This window comes from Physcomitrium patens, chromosome 13 (assembly GCF_059467195.1).
Source record: "Physcomitrium patens ecotype Gransden chromosome 13, ASM5946719v1, whole genome shotgun sequence".
NCBI lineage: Eukaryota > Viridiplantae > Streptophyta > Bryopsida > Funariales > Funariaceae > Physcomitrium > Physcomitrium patens.
In genome coordinates, this window is record NC_143422.1 from 8,971,407 (window position 1) to 8,990,360 (window position 18,954).

Genomic DNA, 18,954 nt, shown 5'->3' on the forward strand with positions numbered 1-18,954 from the left:
ATGGTGTCTATGATCCTTACATGGTATCTATCTCCATCGATATTGGTTGTTGTGCCATAGTGTTGACTAGTGGTATAGGACTCCATACTATAGGTCATATTCTCCAATTTCTGAAATCTGTAGTATTGACCTTCTTTGCAATTATAACTGCCTCGTCAAATGTTTATGGATCTCTTAATTCCACCTTTCATTAGACCATAGGTTATAATCTTCATACAAATTGATCCATCTTCCTCGCTTTTAAAACATTGTTAATTTAGAGATAGAAAGACTTGAAGCAAAAGACATAATCTTACACCAACCTAGATTGTGTAAGGTTGATCAATTGATCGCATACTTATTTTTCTACATTGATGGGCCAAAATTGACTCCTAAGCTCGGTCTCAAACTCCTCTCAATCACAAAATCTGCCTTGAGCTCTATAGCTTTGAGCTCGATGTTGCCACCAAATAGTTGCAACACTTCTCAAATAACTAGAGGCATATATAATAGTCTTAGATAATTGGAGGTATTGTCGCATATTGAAGAACCATTAGCATATATCTTCTTGCCTTGAGGTGCCTGAATATGTATTAAGTTTGTTCAATTTCAACCTAGCGGATGTCAATTCCCTTGTCTTAGAAGCTTTTATTTATCCTTGCACAGTTGCTATTTGGCCTAGGAGGTATTGTATCTAAGTTTCTATTTGGGGTTGCTCTACCATATCTCCAATGCTGCAATTTCCTTGCTAAACTTTGCTACTGTAACACCTTTTCTTCTTAGAGTAACTCGTTGTGGTCCTAAAATAGTATCCAATGTGATTACAATAATTAGCTTCTAATTAAATGGTGGTTGTCAATACACTATCAAAAAATAGACTAACACTTGTTCTAATATCAATGAAATAAGATTGGATTCTTTTAGATCTAAAACCTTACTAACTCCATAACAATAAAGATCTTGACACAATATAAGACCAAACACATTAGAATAAAATTAAATAATGTAGTAATGAGTTTAGTTTTGTTTGAGTGTTCAAGCTTATACCTCACCTTGTCATGTTTAAGCTTATACCTAAACACAATGTAATGTGTCATGTTCAAGCAATGAATAAAATTAAATAATGAATAAAATTAAACAATGAATAAAATTAAATAATGTAGTAATGACCTGAAGTATTCATTGCTTATGAAATAAACAAACAAAGAACAACCAAACTCAAAGGTCAAGGTGGCAGCAGCAAGTGAGGTGGCAGGGCCGAAATGATTTCGAGAGGCGACTTCTAGAAGCCGAAAGGGGTGTAAAAAAAGAACTGCACAGATGCTGAGTTGTCCGGGTGATGGAATGATGCGGACGTGGAGAGAGTGGGTGACAGCCAATCATGACGAATCAGGCGGAGCTCCTCCGCAAACAAGAATGTAGAAAAGGGAGAGTATCATTCGAGCACCAGTCCTTGTCTCGCACGAGCTCGCCTCACTCATTCTCATCACAGCCTTCGCGGGCGATGGAGCTCGTCGCCGACGTGATTTGAACGCGTTTGAAATCATGGTCCCGACAGGCGCTTTGGAGGGAAAGCAGAGAGGAGAAGGTGAGGAGGAGGCGGGGCTAGCACAAGGCGAGGGCGGGCGCGAGGACCGTTCATGAGTGACAGAGTGAGTGAGTTAGAAGCGTTTGAAACGGCGATCGGGTGGGAAGCTGATCGTGAGAACGACAGGCTAGGTGGTCGCAGAATTGATTAGATTAGGGTGTGTGCATTGTCTCCGTAGTGCGTGCCGCGAAGAGATCGTGAGGGCGATGAGCTTGAAAGAGGAATGAGAAAAAATAAAGAGAAAAGGAAAAATTCATGACTAGCATCTTCTACTGTTGCAGTTGTTGTCATTAGTTGTTGTTGTTGTTGCCATGAGCGTGCCACACATGGTGACTGGAATTGATTGCGGCGGGTTGCAGCACTCCAGGAGTCTAACGAGAACTTGTTGGCGGCGTCTGAGTTGTGGAATTGGAGAGCTGGGATATTTCTTCCTCTGCTGTGGCTTCATGAGCTGAGAGGCTCCGTCGTGATTGCGGTGTTGATGCAGCAGCTCATGAAAATTAAGTGGGGGATGAAGAGCCGAGTACGCAGCATGGGTGTAGCCGCGGGAATTCCGCGAATATCGTTCTTGTCGGTCTGCAGATGCTGCAGAATGAAATGGTGTGTACTTTTTTTGCAAATGGCAATCTCTGCAGCGGCGGTGGGAGAGTGGACGTATGTTCCTGTAGTTGATGTGAGAATACATTCAAACGTGTTGGACGTGAATTCGTCGAGGCAAGCGCAGTTTGTTCCTATGTTCGGAGCGCCTGGAGATATTGACAGCTCTATCAATGATGGACACACGATACGTTTGCGTTTGGAAAGCCACTCAGGTACGGCTCTCGTGACTGAGGCGTGACTGCGACTGAGGCTTGATGCAGTGATTCACGCTTGGTCTAGATTCCTCTCAATATAGCGATAAGTAGTTTTCATGTGATTGGGCTAGAAGTAGGTAATCAAATATAATTCCTAGCTACCGGTCCTTTAATATCCCATCATGAATACTACAAGCACTCAAGACTCGACTCAACGAGTTGTTACAAATGAAGCGTCAAGAATCTCTTCAGATTTCTCTTCAATTGTGACCAATTCAGTACACAGTTCAATTCTGTATTCTCTAGATTCACTTCATCGAACTGCATGTGCTGCAGGCTCCGGGATAAAGTCACAGAACTCTGTTTTCCGTGGGTTCTTTAATGCGGCGATAAAGCTACCATGTGGCTTCAGTGGCAGTTCTGCTGGCATTGTTTCAGCCTTTTATGTGAGTGTCTTGACCTGATCACTGAAATAACGCTGTTGATACCATCAGGTCATTCCAATTCTTTCCTTCAATTAGCCAATGGATCTATTAATCTTTTCCGTGATGAGCAAAACAAATACTACGATGTGGTAATACTCACAAAAACACTTATTGACGATAATGTAGCACTAATGTAGTGAAATTGATCCGTCGGATATAATCATGAAATAAGCCACTGGTTAAGGGGAATATCGTGCTCGTTTCACCCTGATAAGTTTAATCAACTGATCCTCCACTTAGTTCTTGATAGATAACAGACATTCTTGTCAGATTTGTGTTGCGTGCTGAATTTCGCATTGATCATTTGCAGGCATCAAATGGAGGATATTATCCTTACAATCACGACGAGATCGACATGGAATTTCTAGGAGTAAGACCAGGCCAGCCTTATGTAATCCAGACCAACATATATGCGGACGGCAATACTGAAACTGGCCGGGAGGAGCGCTTTCATCTGTGGTTTGATCCCACTGTCGACTTTCATAATTACAGTATTTTGTGGACATATCACCACATTGTGTGAGTACCCTTAAACCACCACATTGTGTGAGTACCCTTAAACCACCACATTGAATAAATAAAACACTATTATCAAATGCTAGCAGTGCGTTCTACCAGTAAAAGACTGACTTCTTCTAAGCAAGAGCATGTAATCTCGCTCATTTTCTTCATGTTGAAGACCTGTAGATTTTTCGTTGACGACATCCCGATTCGGAGGTATGTCTATCAGCCGGAGCTGGGGATCCCCTATCCAGCTAAGCCTATGAGCGCGTTTGCAACAATCTGGGACGGTTCAACATGGGCCACAGAGGGTGGGCAGTTTCATGTGAACTACACTGAGGGTCCATTTGACGCAACCTTTACTGACTTCCAACTGGAAGGCTGTATTTGGGATCCGAGACTGCAATTCGCCAAACCTGAATGTGCCTTACCTACTTACAAAGCGTGGTTTAACGACAATGACATGCAGGAGATGTCTGACAAGCAGATGATTGCCTTGGAGTGGGCACGATCAAATTTTATGTGGTATAGTTACTGTGATGATTTAGAGCGGTGGCCAGAGCAGCCTCCGCGGGAATGTCCTCAAAGACTAGGTTGGTAACTTTCTCTAATTTGAATTACATTATCGTCCATACATGCAACAGCGTCCTAATTTTTGGTGCTTTTATTTCGTTGGTACGTGCAAATGATTTTTAGTTTCCAGTAGTCATCATTGGAAGGCGCATATCACTAAATAAAATTAAGCTAGATTTTTGCGATTGTTCATTTGCAACTTTAGTTCTCATTTTCGCAGTAGTATTTGTAATAACAGTGGTTTCGGCACTTGCAACAGGAGATCTGGGTAGTTTAGTCACCAGCGAATCGCTACCATCAAGTAAAAAAGGACCTTGTGGAGAGACTCCCGAATTAAAACCTCTTACAAGGCCTTGGCCTAAAAACCTTCCTTCTGTCTCAGAGCACAAGCACAAGCTTAATAGGAACACTGGATTATCTACTAAGTCACAAGCTTTCCATTACCTCCCATATTCTCTGTGGAAAACGAAGCTTGAAGTAAAATTGCTGGAAGCCGAGAGAGAACATTGATTAAATCTTGAATCAGTCACCTCAATATCTCCTGTCAGTAGCCTGAACCGGTTAGAAACCAGGTCACTCTCCTTCAGTGCCATTGCACTAAATCTCCTCAGGCCTTCGATTTGGCGGGGATGATTGTACTTGTGGAGGAGTTTTAAATTGAAATAAAATTTGGTGGAATGGTCGCGGTTGCGCTGAGGCGTAGGGCAAGGATTATATCCTCCATCAGTGACAGGCCATCAATTATTAAGCTGGTTCTTGGCTTTAATTTGGAGTGCACCATTGCTGGTACTAGTTTTTGACTTGTCTTCCTGACAATTAGCTAACAGGGTATTCATAGTTGGAGCTTCAGATTCAACTTTGGATGTGGATCTTAAATCATATGCAATCGGCACCCACTACGCGCCAATACATGAATACTGATCCCAACCTTATCAATCGCCTATATTCCGGACAATTTGATGGTAGTTAGTTCAAGCATTGATCTGACCCTGCAACGAGATCCATCGCAAAAGGGCGCCGTGATGGCGTTTGACACTATCATCGTTTAATTCATCACCAACCTACTTATGACTGCCAGTTTCAGTAGAAAGACGTTTTTACTGATGTTGATGCGTTTCAAGTGAAAAAGTGGCCAAAAGTTGGAAGTGAAGGTTACCTGAAGTGAAATACTGGTTCCTTCAGATTAGATGAACTCAAAAGTCGTGTGGAAAGGTAGCACAATTGAGTGTAGTTGACTTGGAACTGGGCAATGCTGTTTGCAACGCACTGCAGTTGTCGATTATGCCTGTCCATCAGCCGTAGCATAAGAAAGTAAAAGAAAGTTTTCATGCCTGCTTTATTGATGGTTGCGAAATGCACGAGAAAAACTTCTGAATGCACTTTTGGAACCACTAAACGAAGTCGACAATCAGTCTAATTAACTCAACACGACTAAATACTGTAACCTGGATTACGAACTCTGAATATGAGTGGCGAACTTCTTTTCTGGAAAAAACATCGACCACATCATACATGTGGAAAGCAATTTTGAACATGAGAAAAAAGATTCCTAACAAACGATGCTAAATTAGAATCTTCAACCATGAAACGTAATGATGAAAATTTGAGACCTTCCAAATCTAGTGCTGGTCATTTGAAGAAATTACAAGAGCACTTGGCGTGCCTCATCTGAAGAGTAAAATGTATGAATGATCAAAATGCTTTCTTGAAAGAATGGACTAACTACGTTCAGCCCTGCCTAGAAAGCCTGCAAACAGAATGATTAACACATGTCAAAATTTTGCGTCTTTAGTACCAACTACATTTTGCAACCATGGTGAACTTAAGAATCATGTCCTACTACCAATAAAGTCAAACACAACTTAATGAATCCAGAAGCTGTAATTAAAAAAAAACGAGATAGAAGGGGCATACCAGAAGCATCGGGAGGTTCGTGGACACTTGAGCCACGACATACAAGCTAATACATATAATTCCCCCAGCCATAGCCATTTGGTGCAGTCGCCCATTGTCTTTATGAGGAACGAAGGCATTCTTCAATTGATTTGTCAACTCAAAAAGTCGGTAAGATACCTGTTACACAAAAACATCCAAAAATAGGGAAATGAATAAATACTTAAGAGACATTCGCCTAGTCCAAAAAATTCTTACACATCTAACCCTATACAACGCTTACCAATATATAGATGGCAGAAGTTCCCATAAAGTTGAGAAGAGGATAATCTGGAATTAGGGAGAGCAGCAGTTTCGGTTGCCCGTTGGACATACCAGTCCTGAAAGACGAAAACCATCCCCAGTTTAATGGTTGGAACATTTGCGTAACTATGCAAGTATACAGGAAACAATAAAAGATTTCCACGATATATATAGCTGCTCTAAAACTCTCGATTCCCGGATGAACAGAAGTTTGCAAATTCCCTTACCGAAGCCATATGTGAAACTGCGAGATATACGTCTCCAGCGTGATTTTTCCTAACCAACTGTATTGACGATGTTAGTACGATAGCTCGCAACCTCGTTCATTAACAACTACCAGTATGAACAAGAAAAATCAATTCGTCTGAAAATTGGAAAGGCACAATATCTGGCGGCTGAAGCAGAAGAAAAAGAGAACCACACAAACCATCAACACTATCCGAGGGATACTTACGCAAAGAGAGTTAGTGAGTAATTGCGTAACGACTGCGAGAAGTTTCGGAGCACAATGTATACTCTGCAAATGTCAACGCGTTTCAATCAATAACAAGTGTTATAGATTATGGTGGCAGCACTTGATACCAAAAATAGCGTGAAAATACCAAGTTGAAAACGTATGTGCAAAAAACCATTGATCCATTTTACTAACGTGACACTATCAAAAAGATACCAGAAACCATGAGGTCCACCCATGATATGAAGGGGAAGGAGGAAAGGAGAGAAAAAGAAAACTTACGTTATAGGAATCCATGATGTGTAAGGGTGAACCCGATTGTAGGAAACCCTGTCCAGAGTGCAAACGTGAACATACCACAGATAACCCATCTGCAGTAACCACCGCACAACGACATTCAAAAAAATTAAAAATTAAAAACACGCTTATGCTAAATCATTTGAACTTTTCAATCTCACATGTAAATGAAAAATCAATGAAAAAGATGATCGAAAAGACTACTTTCTCAGCACCCTAGCAATAATATGTAGCACATAGATCATAAAAACACACCAGCACTGCAGCGGAGATAACCACAGACTTCACAAAAGCTCGGCTTTTGCTTTCCATCTCTTCAAGCTTCTCAAGCCACCTCTCCACCTGCCAACATGAAGTTCATGAAAAGCATTGTCAAATATGTGGAAGTGAGCCCTCTGTAATTTCGAAAAATTAACGCGCCGTAGCCATAACTGCGTATCTGTACTACGTGTCAAAATGAAAAGACCACTCACATTTATTCAGGAACATGCGTAAATCGCCCTTCTACCGATAGAATTAGGTGACCAAATCAACATACCGTTGGATGGAAATAAGCATAGAGCATGCCGACGATCCAAATATATCGATCCAGTCCTGATCTAAAATGCCATTCATGAAGCAAGGGCTGCGGGGTCGCATGCGAGGGGTTTTGATACGCTGCACAAACAACCAAAAACCATCATACATAAATTGCACATTTGTGCTGGAATGACAAAGACAACCCAATTTTCTAGAATTACACAGTACTAAGTTTCCTAAAACTATCAATCACCAAGCTGCAACAATGTAGGAGTGTACGTGATAAGTATGCCGTGTACATTCAAAGACACCCAAAACCTCCTCCACTGTTGGGTGGATTTCAGACAAAATCAGGCTCCATGCCAATTAGAGTATTATTTAGTAAAAGTATTTGGCCTGACGTATTAGGAAACTTTTTAAACTTCTTGATAACGATAAAAGAAGAAGTTTAAAATCAAAACATTCACGAATCATTGAAGCAAAAGACTGCTGTTGGTCGATACACCTACATAACCGAAAAGATAATAAGTTTACAGGAACACTTGTGCTTCAACCTGGTGGGCCTACCTAGAAGAATAGTAAGAGGGCTCCAGAGGATATCAAACATGCCAGGAATCTCCCACACAATTATCACCACCAGAAATGAGATGAATATCTTCGTGGCCATCACGGTTGGCACCTCGTTATACTTTGAATAGATACCAAGACATCCATACACCATGAGAGTGAAGAGAGTGTGCATTGGACAGATGTAGTAGAGCATGTAGTCATTGTTCAGTACAATGCAGCTAAAGAAGACCAGGAAATTGAGCCGCCACATCATCTGCCAAATCATCGAACCCAGTCAGTGCATGACTCCGATTATCCAGAAGCAACTAAGAATGGACGATACTTGATTCCACACCCTCAAAGCAGATCGCGAAAACACCTTTCAGATAAAGACAGTGATCAACGACAAGCACCAGTAGAAACCATGACTGAAACAAGGCAAAGAGAATACCCACTTTGGGTAGTTGTTTTGCCTTGTTCCAGGCATGGTTCCTACCAATATAGATGTCAAGTTCACTCAACCAACCTGTGCAAAACGGCCCAAGCTAAAATCCTTCCGAATATAATAGTAGGAAAAGTTGCCGAAACCCGTCATCCAGACGTAAGCAGCAATGAACACCCGAATGGCATTGTAAAACTCCTTAGCTTCGAAATAGTGATACATAAGAAAAAGGACCTGAAGAAGAAGAAAATAGTAAGTAAACTCCAGTACATTTAAATGATGCAAGCGAAAAACTTCCACTTCTGCGAGTTTTATCATCCTCTATAGGGGTTATTTACACTTAATTGAAAATGTTTTGCAATTATTAATACATGGATCGAGAGAGGTATCCAATTCAGACTGTATTCAGGTCCTGATAATCGTAAAGCCGCAATCCCAAACACAGCTTAATTTTCATACCAAGATTTAGATGAGGATCACCAACTGAACTCTAGAGTTTCCAAACAAACATGAGCAAGGCACACCTGCATCCAACCCTTCCATTCTTCCGTTTGATGTCGATTCAAGTAGAGAAAAGATTTTCCAGTTGCAGCTGACTTATCATTGTGCTTCTTCAAGGAAGTAAGAGCCGACGCTAGAACCAACAAGAGGTACAAAAAGAGGAACAAGTCCCTGCTATAATGCTGCTCAACAATGATATGAATCAGTCCATGTCACCGATTACTAGGGGACTTTTCTTAAGTAAGAGGCTAACTCAAAGATAAATGACCATAAGCTTATCTCCTTCGCACAACTTACTGTGGTGACAAGAAAATGAACCGTGAAACTTGTTAAACGAGGCGGTGATTACCCTTCTAGATGCAGAGAAAAAGTTGGTTCGATCACAAAGATAATAGAAGCAGAGGAGGCCCGAAAATTCGGCACTGTGGATGAAAGAAAAGAGAGAAAATTTCAGAGAAACACAGCACATTCGAATCGAACCGATAGTGGAAGAGCAGCAAGTTTTCGTCGCTGTGGTAATTAACTACAAGGAAATCACATAAATGTCGCTACAAATCGAGATGGAATGAGCTTGATGCAATAATTAGTTAATTGAAATTGTGAACATGAAATTCCACATGCAAAAGTAATTGAATGAGTAAGAGGCTTAAATGATAACTGGTGGTAAACTTTAACATACGATTTCCCGGTCAAATCTTGAGACTAACTCATAAAATAAAATAAAATAAAATAAAGCAAAAACACCATTTGCAAATTACATCCCTAACTAAACAGCACAGTAATTGCGAGAAATCTTACATAGCTCTCAAAGTGAGACGGTTCTCAATCAGAAAGGCCTCATTCAACGTACAAAACCTGCAGATAAACCGGAAAATTGAACTTCTTAAAATGCGACCTAGAGTTTAAATCATTTTATTCTTAAATCAGCATAGTAAATCGATAAAGCAAGCGTAGAAAACCGGCATGGTTGCAAGCGTCTTACTTGAGTAAAGATGCTTGCACAGAAGCAGTTACAGCTGGAACAACTCCGCTTGCGGAAAGACCTGCCTCTAGCAAAGCGGCTTTCTCCTCGTCTTTGGAGGTTCCATCATTCAGCTCTTCCAGATTGACGTCATTATGTCTGTGAAAAGCAAGCATAGGGACAGATTAGCATAAATGAATACCAATCCCAAATACAATCGCTGGCGAAAAATTATTGAATATTAACCGACACGATCATGAGGTTGACCGGTCTCAGGATCAGCGTGGACACTACTCATACGGTATCGCAACCAAAGCTAATGACCGACACATAACAATAACTTAGAACTTACACTTTGTTCAAAGAGCGTTTCCTAAATTCCAGTATTTCGGCGTAAATCCATGCGACTATCAAAGGCATCAATCCAAGAAAAAAAGCCACCTGCTCATTCCAGCAAACGACAACGGAAAGTGCATCAGTAAAGCGCAAGACAAACTCTCACCATTCATTGAGTTATTGTAACGGAACCTCGCCAATCACTCAATGAATGGACATTGGGCTTTTAAGAAAGCCATAAAATGAATCAGATGCACTATTCTGAGTTTGGAAAAGCTGAACCCAAAGTCAGTGTCTTCGTAAAATCAACATGGGCTTTAGATGCAATGACAATAATATGTTGAGGAACAAATCATTGTTATTGGATTCTCTATCCCTGAAAAGGGATTGAAACCTTCATTGTGTGAATTTGAGATGATTACGGAGAATAAATCATGCGAGGTAGGGAGCAGTTTGAACACGTGCAGAGACAGATCCAAAATACTCAAAACCAAACCATCAAATTACTAGGCGCTATTGATAACAGCTACAAAATGATGCATCCATCGCGGGGACTAAATCTTGGTGTCCACGATCAGAAGCGGTGAAAACTGTCTGCAAATTGATCAACTCTAACTGCAGAGAGGCTTAAACTCTCAAGAAGAAGCGTAATATGTTTTATTCAAATCCACTCAGTCAAATCGGATCCAATTACAGAGTTTCAAGCCACAGGTTTCCAGCCCTCGTGTATCAGATTCTAGCGCTAACTCGCAAAATGTACTTTTTCAGCATCATATGCTACGTCATTCTTCAAAAATAAAAGTAAGGGGACATTCTCTGTGACGATTTGGCTGTTTCTTCGCAAACATGGCGTTCAATCGAACCACATGTAGAGGATCTCCACAATTCGCTCTTTAGAATCAGATTCATACACACTTTCTTTTCGGGAGTGGCACACTGCGCTAAACATCTTCCATCCTTGCAACAATCCAAGCTCCCAAGGCACAATGCAGTAGCACGAACCTGACAAGCCTGAATCCGTTCCACTTTGATCCCCTCCACCGGAATTTTCTCGGTGCCGTCCATTTTACCGAGCGCTCTCCACAATCCACTCAAAAAAAATGCAACGGATCTGTCTCGGATCCGCCTCCGAAAGCTTCACCCTAGCACAAATCGTGAGCACATCACCAACACCACCACTGCGCCAAACGCGCTACTCCGACCGCACACACCGCACGAACGTTACACCCTGCACCAGATCCCGAAACGCACCCGGTCCACGCCACGCAGCTGTAAGATCTGCACGCTGCAACCTCCATACACAACTCAGCATCATTCCTTGCCCCGTCGCGCCACGATATCCCTTTGCCAATCCCCGAGCAATTTCACCCGACTAAGTCAAGAAACGGGGATAAATAGACGCCAAACACAACGCTGAGCCGCAAATCGACGGACAATCTCATCGAAGAGTCTCCACTCGTGGCAGGCTCCCTTCAAATTCCTGTCGTGTGGTCTCGATCCAGCCCTGCCTCTCAATCTCTCTCTCCCTCTCTCTCAGACACTGTGCCGCAACTCAAGCTCCCTCCCGCGCAACAGCCCTGCGCAGCGAGACGATGGATCTTAAAACAGCTCGTCTACTTTGATTGTTATATGAAATCTTCCACCCCGTTCACACTGCGAAATAGTCCGAGATGTGGTTTCTCCCATCACGCAAAGAATCTCTAGTTTCTGTGAACGACATTCGTTCCTTTTGTGGACGATTACATTCATTCCAATCCCCTCCTATTTGGACTTTTGTTCTCGACGACTTCGGCTTTAGGTCGTGTAGAGTCGGTCTTGGAAGCCCACCAAGACGGGCAGAAATAGGTGTCCCACGGTGTTGCCCCCTTTGTCGTTTACGCTTGATTGTTTAGGAGTGTCCCAAACATTTCTGTGTTTTTAGTTGCCTGTTGGGTTCATACTAAATTGCAAAAAAGTTGTAAGGTTTTGTGTAGGGTATGTGATTCGCTTCACAATTTTTAGTTCACCATACAGTATCTCTCAATATGCATAGTAGCAAAATAAAAATGTTGCATTTTATTTCAGTAATCATTATTCAAATCAAGATCTACAATGCATTTGTATAAATCCAACCAACGCAAAAACGTTTCTTATTTTAAAACTACAAGTATACATTTTTCATGTTATATATTTTTAACTCAAATTTATAATTTATCATAATTAAATCGTCAATTAATTGTTTTAAATTTCTTGTAGCTTGAAAGATGTTTCATGGTACTTATTTTTTAATACAAATAATCAAAATGTAATGATCCAGTCATCTAAATAAGTTAAACCATGTAATATCTTCCTTGTGTATTTGAATAAATATAAACTACATGCAATAAATATGAACTAAATGCATCAACCTTTATTGAATGACTTCTTAAAAAGAAAGAATATGTTAATTTTTTCTAAACTAAGCATCGACATACAGTTGAAGCTACTAATATTGATATCAAAAACATAAAATACATGTTTATTAGCAAGCTTTGAGTTTTTTAAATTCTTTTCTTATTTAATTAATATTTCATGTAGGTATTTTAATACAATAAAATTATATTTTTATAATTTAAGTTATCTGTAGGATATTAAAGGCAAAGTTTAAAAGAGATATTTATGAGAAGGATGTTATTTACATAAAATTATATGATATTAATTTCTAAATTCAAATAATAGCAATAAAGATTGAAGTCACTTTTGTCTCTTTTAATTATTATTATTATTAAGTTTTTTTAATATCATCCAAGTATATATTGGTATATGCCATGGAACACTTTGAACAATAAAAGACTTGCACTTTTCAACCTAAAATCACAAAACCTAGTAGCTAAAGAATTTAGGCTTCTTCCTTAAGATGTCCTTATCATAACATTATTTTTATGTCTAAATAATAGATTGGATATTATCCTTGAGTAGTTAAAGTTGCTATGTCTTACAACATGCTTGATTTAACTATTACAATAAAATATCTCATTGTAATTTAATACTTGTCTTGCTTCATAAACACACTCTATCAATCTAGCCTTGGACTTGATGATGTTATCTTTAGTATCCTACTTATGTTTAAAGACTTATTTTGTAGAAATTAGATATTTACTTGGCAATAGTTAAATAAGATTCTACATCCAATTCTTGTGATTCAAATCCATTTCATAAGACATATTTGCCATTCATTTCTTTTGCTCCATGGCTTTGTAATATAAAAATGGTTTTATTGAAAGAGCAAAGTATCAACAAAATAGTTTTGCATCCACTTAAGAAGTTCATATTGACAAGTTAGTTATTTTCTTTTAATATTACTAAGTCACAACAAATATATATTTTTTTAAAATCAAGTTGAGGTTGGAGACCATAAAGGTTGTAGCCTATATTTGGAAAAGACCAATCTAAAAGGTCATATGTCATGTGTGGTTGAATTTAAGTTTTTTTAAAAAATTGGTGTAGAATAGGGCCTAGCATGCAATAAGAATTAGAATATGGCAAAGATAAATTTGATAAGGATGAGCTTGGTGGGCTTTAGGCAAAAATTATTTTATTGATAAAAATTACAATTTTTGAATTTGAAGGTTTATTTTTTAATATAAGAGTTTTGGTGGCATAATTAATATGAATGCCCTTATCTAATCTTGATGGAGGGATTGGTGTGACAATCCTTGATATATATATATATATATATATTGATAAACTTGAAAGTGCCTGCTTGGAATGTAATTTAAGAAGTCCTTGAATGTCAAGTAGAATTTTCCCCACTGTTATATATATTCTTATTTTATTAAATGATGTAACATGGTAAATAATAATATTTTGCAAGAAGTTTTTGTAACTATTTGTTGATTTATCATTTCTTACCAATGTACTATATTTTACTTTAGAATCTATATTACTTTTATATCTTTCAAATATGTAAATAAATATATAACATTTTATTGCTTGAATATGGTATTTTACATGTAGAAATTTCCATACAGCTGCAAGTTCTTTGACATTTCTGATGAAGAATAGCATCTTAGGTGACACAGTCATTTTGAATATGCGAATTACCTTGAGCTTCCTTCTCCAATGGAGTTCGCGTTGTGAAGGCAACTTAACTGTGTTGCTTCTTCCTGGGAATTGGCTGTTGGTTATAGTTGATTCTCCTTCCTCTTCTTCTAATTCCTTGTCCTCTGGTTCAAGTAAATTCCACAAGTCTTCATTTTCAAAAACATCATGCACAGTGTCTTTCCACGCTCTGAAGTTTGACGATCCTTCTAATTATCGCTCTTTTGCTAGCACGTTATATATTGTACTTGTATACACTCGGCTCTTTCTCTCTTAAACTAATCCGTACAAACTCTTTCTTTCTAGACTCACACGTATCACTCATATTGCAATAATCTTGGGGTATCCCAGCTCTAATACCAGGATAGTAACACTAACTTCATAAACTGAAAAACTTCCAATAAGCGTAGCAGGTCCTATCTAAATACTAAGATACTGATGATAACAGTAATTACAAACTGATGTAAAAGCCAGGAGGATGATACAGTCTAATACAGGCCAGTGGTTCATGAACGTGGCTTGTGTTGGTGAACCTCACCTGCTCCTGTCCACTGTGAAGCAAAATCTTATCAGTTTACATGACAACTTCCTAGGTGCATTCTCGGTGTTAAGATTCTAAGATCAATAACTAATTATGGTTATTATTTCACAACACAGCTCCTGTGTAGGTTTCTAAGGATTGGCGTTTCGCTCTGTGGACAGTGTCAGTCTTGAAGGATGAAACTAAAACTAGAAACAATCAATTGTTATTCACCGAAGTAGATGCTGGTCCTACGCCAGAAATGGAAAAATTGAAGAATTGTTGCGATTGCTCAGAGAGTAACCGCTGCGCTAATTGCTGAACATGATTATTGACCTCACCTATACTGATAGGGTTAATTGACACGTACAGACCACCGGGCTTCCTCAGCGAGATACAATGATGCTACGCGGCTCAGCGAGTACCGCTGCCTAGGAATGAAGCCAAGGTTAGCCCTTAAGCCGTGCCCTATCATGTCACCGCTCTCGTTGGCCTCGTCGGCCTCAGCAGCTCTATATTACAGTTCCGAGGACTTCCCGCAAACGCTATGGCTCAAATGGACACCGCAACCTTCCACCGTCCTATGAAATTACACGATGTGGCATGCGCGATGAATAAAAAACAGTCATGCTTCCTAAGATACTTGCTCGGGCAGAGCTGAAAGTATAAATGCATATTTAGTCCGGGCTTAAGCTATCTATTCTACTTTAATTGATGCTATTCATGAATCAGTGAGTAGTGATGGATGACAAAGTTTGAAATATTCTGAAAAGCACATAGCATTCAATATTAGCTGCGCACGAATATTAAGTAATCACTAATGGATTGAACAACTACCTCCCGACCTAACCTCTTACAAATCAAGGGGACGGGCTTTGAGTATTCATTACCTTTGATGGATTTACAGGTCCTGTTCAACTTCTCCGCCTCGCTCGCAAAGTGAATCTTAAATACCTCATTCTCAGTCAAGTTTCTTCAAGTTTGAAACACATTAGCCATAAGTTTGTCTATCTCTGATAATGCCAACCTTGGAACAACGCCGGTATAGCCTCTTCTCAAATTGATACGCTCAGCAAGCATAACTTATCTATCAATTGATAATACTGACATCGGTCCTTCAATGCTTTCCGCCTCGCTCACTACGGAAGAGCTCACTGCAGGTCTGACACCAACTCCCTGGTCGAATAAATGTCGACGGCATTTGATAGAGATAAAAGTTGCTGTGGAAAAATAGACAATCATCAAGCATTCCATATTCTACCTGAAGAAGCAAAACATAAATGACACGGCTGTAAAGGGAGCATTCTTTGATTCATAACATCTGCAAGCATTGAGTACATATTCCAGAGAGCTCAATTTCAGAGGACAAGAGGACATCCACACACACTTGCAACGTATTTAGACATCAAATCATCATTCAAGTTCTCCACAGATTATCTCCATAGATTTGAATACACTGTAACTTGCTGTTGGATGAATTTACCTCACAGCGTCGAATACAAAGAGCAGATTGCAAAGCTTAACAGCTTTAAATGCAATAAAAAAAACATTGCCGTGATTGTTCGCTCACTGCCAGCACATCCATAGCACGACTTGCCCTGGCGTTGTTTCCTCCAGACGACGCAAATTACTGAGTGCACTCACGACATCGGTCGTGAAGTTGACGATTGCCGAGGGAGTGGGTAGAAGAGCTCCGCAATCCGCCACTGATCTCTTGTAAAACTACACAATAGGCACCCTGCATCGCGTACTCGGGATGACAATGAGCGCCGAAAGAGCCAGCGGTTGACGCAGTTTTGAAGCTGCCTTTCCACTTCCCATGCGGGCTCCGAGCTGGATTTAAAGACGCCGAAGTAAGAACTTCTAACTCTGGCCAAGAGAAGCGTTTCGAAGTCTCGTCAGCATTGCCACGTCAGAGTGAACTGCCATGTCATACATCGTTAACCGACACGTGGCGTTATTGTAAATATGGTTGCTGTAATCCCAGTCTAAAATTTTTCCTTACTATTTAAACATGTTTTCATTTTTGGTACAGTACTTTAAATAAAGATAATAACACAGTTTCTATTCTCCAATATTTTAAAATTAATTTCTAAAATATTTCTATATGTATTATAACTAGAGTGTTGAGTAAAGAGTGAAGAAGAGATATTTAAATGTAAATAAATTGCAATTAATTTTTAAAAGCATTGAAAAAAAAAAAAAAAAGTGTGGTTGGAATCAACTAAAAAAATAATTTGCATTATGCTGCTTTAAATGGCATTGTTGGTATAGCATAAAAACTTACAATGGCATACTCTACTTGGAAGAGCCAACTCTATGGAGAAGATGAATTCTTTCTTATCTACTACAATCTATTATATCCTTTCTTACCTACTACAATCATGATCCATCATGTAAGTATTAGGTTTGGCTCCTTTCATATATACACATCAAATAAGATTTTTAAAAAAGTACAAAAATACAAAAAAAAAATTACAAAAAAATTCAAAATCAAAATCAAAATTTACAATTCAACATCAATTAAAAAAAAAAAAAAAAAAAAAAAAATGTCTCTTTACTTGCAAACCTACCACACAAATGTATCCATTTAAGCTTGGGTAGATTTGAACGAATAAAAAAATGGAATAAATCTCAGCAAAGACAAACCTTACATGCAAAAATGACACTAACGTGGATCATCAAAGTAGACAAAAAGAAACGAAAAAAAAAAAAAAAAAAAAAAAAAAAACCCACTAGATTTGAGCTTCATCCAAGCTTCAAAAGTCCACGAAGGAAAGAATGGGCATTATGCAACCCTTAGTTTTGGCAGACAAAAAAGTGGTTATTTGAAATCCTTATGGTACCAACCACTTCATTTTTAGGAATCTTTAAGGCTTTAATTGCTATAGGTTCTTAATATTCCTTTTTAAAAAATTAAATCAAATTATGTATATGTATTTTGTTGAAGTAAAAATAACATAAGAAAAAATTGATTTGTATAAATACAAATGTAAATGCATGTTATTGACAAGTTATAATTTAATGGTAAAATATATGTGTGATTTAAAATAATAATTATAGATAATAGAAGATGAGATCAACATTAACATCATTGAAATAACCATTCTTAAATCACAGGACTAGCTCTAAAATCATAATATAGATATCAAATGCCTATTCAGAAATTATAATAAAAATCTTTGATTTACTTGAAATAAATTATAATAATCAAATTTTTACATATGTACATTAAATTTTATATTTTAAAATTTCTACATATAAACTATTATAAAGAAAAAGTATTAAAATTAATTATTTTACATATAAAAGTAGTGTATCATAAATAAAAAAATAGAACAACAGATCAACAAAGAAAAAAAATATAATGTACATAATTATGATATCAAAATAATAATTAAAATAAAAGATAATTTAAAAAATAGATGTAGATTTTTGACAAAATATATTGATAATTTATATAAATTTATTTTTGTGAGTATGAAAAATTAACAAGTTTGTTCAATTATAAATTTAAGAAGATAATTTCCAAAATAAAACGTATGAAATAGATTCTCGAAATTAAATCATATAAGATCTTTTGAAAATATGTTCTAATGTTTTCTATCAGAATTTTAAAATTAATATTAATATTGAAATAATTGAGTAAAAAGTGATTTTTTCTATGTAATTAAAATTTAAAATTTTTAAATTAATATTATAATATAAAATATTTTTATTAATATTTTTTAGTTTTGTCTTTATTAAAGTATAAAATTAAACCTTTAAATTTAAAAGAATTTTATTGTAATATTATCTTTTATAAAAAAGAGTGATTTTGTACCATTACTTATAAAATTTACATAAAATTAAATTTAAATTTCTATTTGGTTGTATTTTGTATATTTTTATCAGATTTTATTACATTTTAAATTTTAAACTATATAAATATTAATGTATTAGTCTAAATAAATAGATCTATTTCAAATGTACTACTAATACTATCATAATTTTGCTACTACCACTACAATTTGCCATTTATTACATATCATCATAGCTTCTATTGTTGCCACCAAAATTTACAATTTGCTATTTTTTACATGCTACCACAACTTTTGCTAGTGCCATCACAATCTGCCATCTATTCAACATATTTCACTAGATTTATTTAATATGTATTTCAATCAAAAACATTATTCAAATTTCATGTATATATTTATA

The 18,954-nt window shown here is 37.7% G+C and overlaps 2 protein-coding genes and 2 long non-coding RNA genes across 6 annotated transcripts; 1 reads left to right on the forward strand and 3 right to left on the reverse strand.

The window, feature by feature from the left end:
• The first annotated feature begins 1,444 nt into the window (after window positions 1–1,444).
• Window positions 1,445–4,668, forward strand: LOC112290748 (putative xyloglucan endotransglucosylase/hydrolase protein 33). 2 transcript variants are annotated; one of them, XM_073538383.2, is made up of 6 exons: window positions 1,446–1,631; window positions 1,927–2,379; window positions 2,698–2,807; window positions 3,157–3,365; window positions 3,534–3,940; window positions 4,180–4,668. In XM_073538383.2, the coding sequence occupies exons 2-6, from the start codon at window positions 2,049–2,051 to the stop codon at window positions 4,428–4,430; spliced, it is 1,308 nt and encodes a 435-aa protein (XP_073394484.1). In that variant the 5' UTR covers window positions 1,446–1,631; window positions 1,927–2,048; the 3' UTR covers window positions 4,431–4,668. The 2 variants fall into 2 exon arrangements, with proteins under 2 accessions (XP_024393161.2, XP_073394484.1); XM_024537393.3 differs by having other exon boundaries at window positions 1,445–2,379.
• On the reverse strand, window positions 4,659–5,667 carry LOC149987932 (uncharacterized). Its single transcript, XR_016506045.1, has 3 exons — window positions 5,531–5,667; window positions 5,077–5,205; window positions 4,659–4,860 (listed from the first exon to the last, which is right to left on the reverse strand). It is a non-coding gene; the product is annotated as an uncharacterized LOC149987932 (long non-coding RNA).
• On the reverse strand, window positions 5,233–11,765 carry LOC112290747 (protein REDUCED WALL ACETYLATION 3). Its single transcript, XM_024537391.3, has 16 exons — window positions 11,178–11,765; window positions 10,192–10,280; window positions 9,861–9,998; window positions 9,677–9,733; window positions 9,228–9,300; window positions 8,902–9,060; window positions 8,462–8,611; window positions 7,954–8,209; window positions 7,406–7,524; window positions 7,123–7,209; window positions 6,853–6,941; window positions 6,571–6,633; window positions 6,344–6,400; window positions 6,097–6,193; window positions 5,835–5,993; window positions 5,233–5,667 (listed from the first exon to the last, which is right to left on the reverse strand). Exons 1-16 carry the CDS (start codon window positions 11,238–11,240, stop codon window positions 5,659–5,661), a joined length of 1,665 nt encoding a protein of 554 aa, XP_024393159.1. The 5' UTR covers window positions 11,241–11,765; the 3' UTR covers window positions 5,233–5,658.
• Window positions 11,766–12,891: 1,126 nt separating this feature from the next.
• Window positions 12,892–16,613, reverse strand: LOC112290327 (uncharacterized). Of its 2 annotated transcripts, none has more exons than XR_002972135.3 (3): window positions 16,238–16,613; window positions 15,645–16,015; window positions 12,892–14,785 (listed from the first exon to the last, which is right to left on the reverse strand). It is a non-coding gene; the product is annotated as an uncharacterized LOC112290327 (long non-coding RNA). The 2 variants fall into 2 exon arrangements; XR_012218771.2 differs by having other exon boundaries at window positions 12,892–14,359; window positions 16,238–16,608.
• Window positions 16,614–18,954: the final 2,341 nt, after the last annotated feature.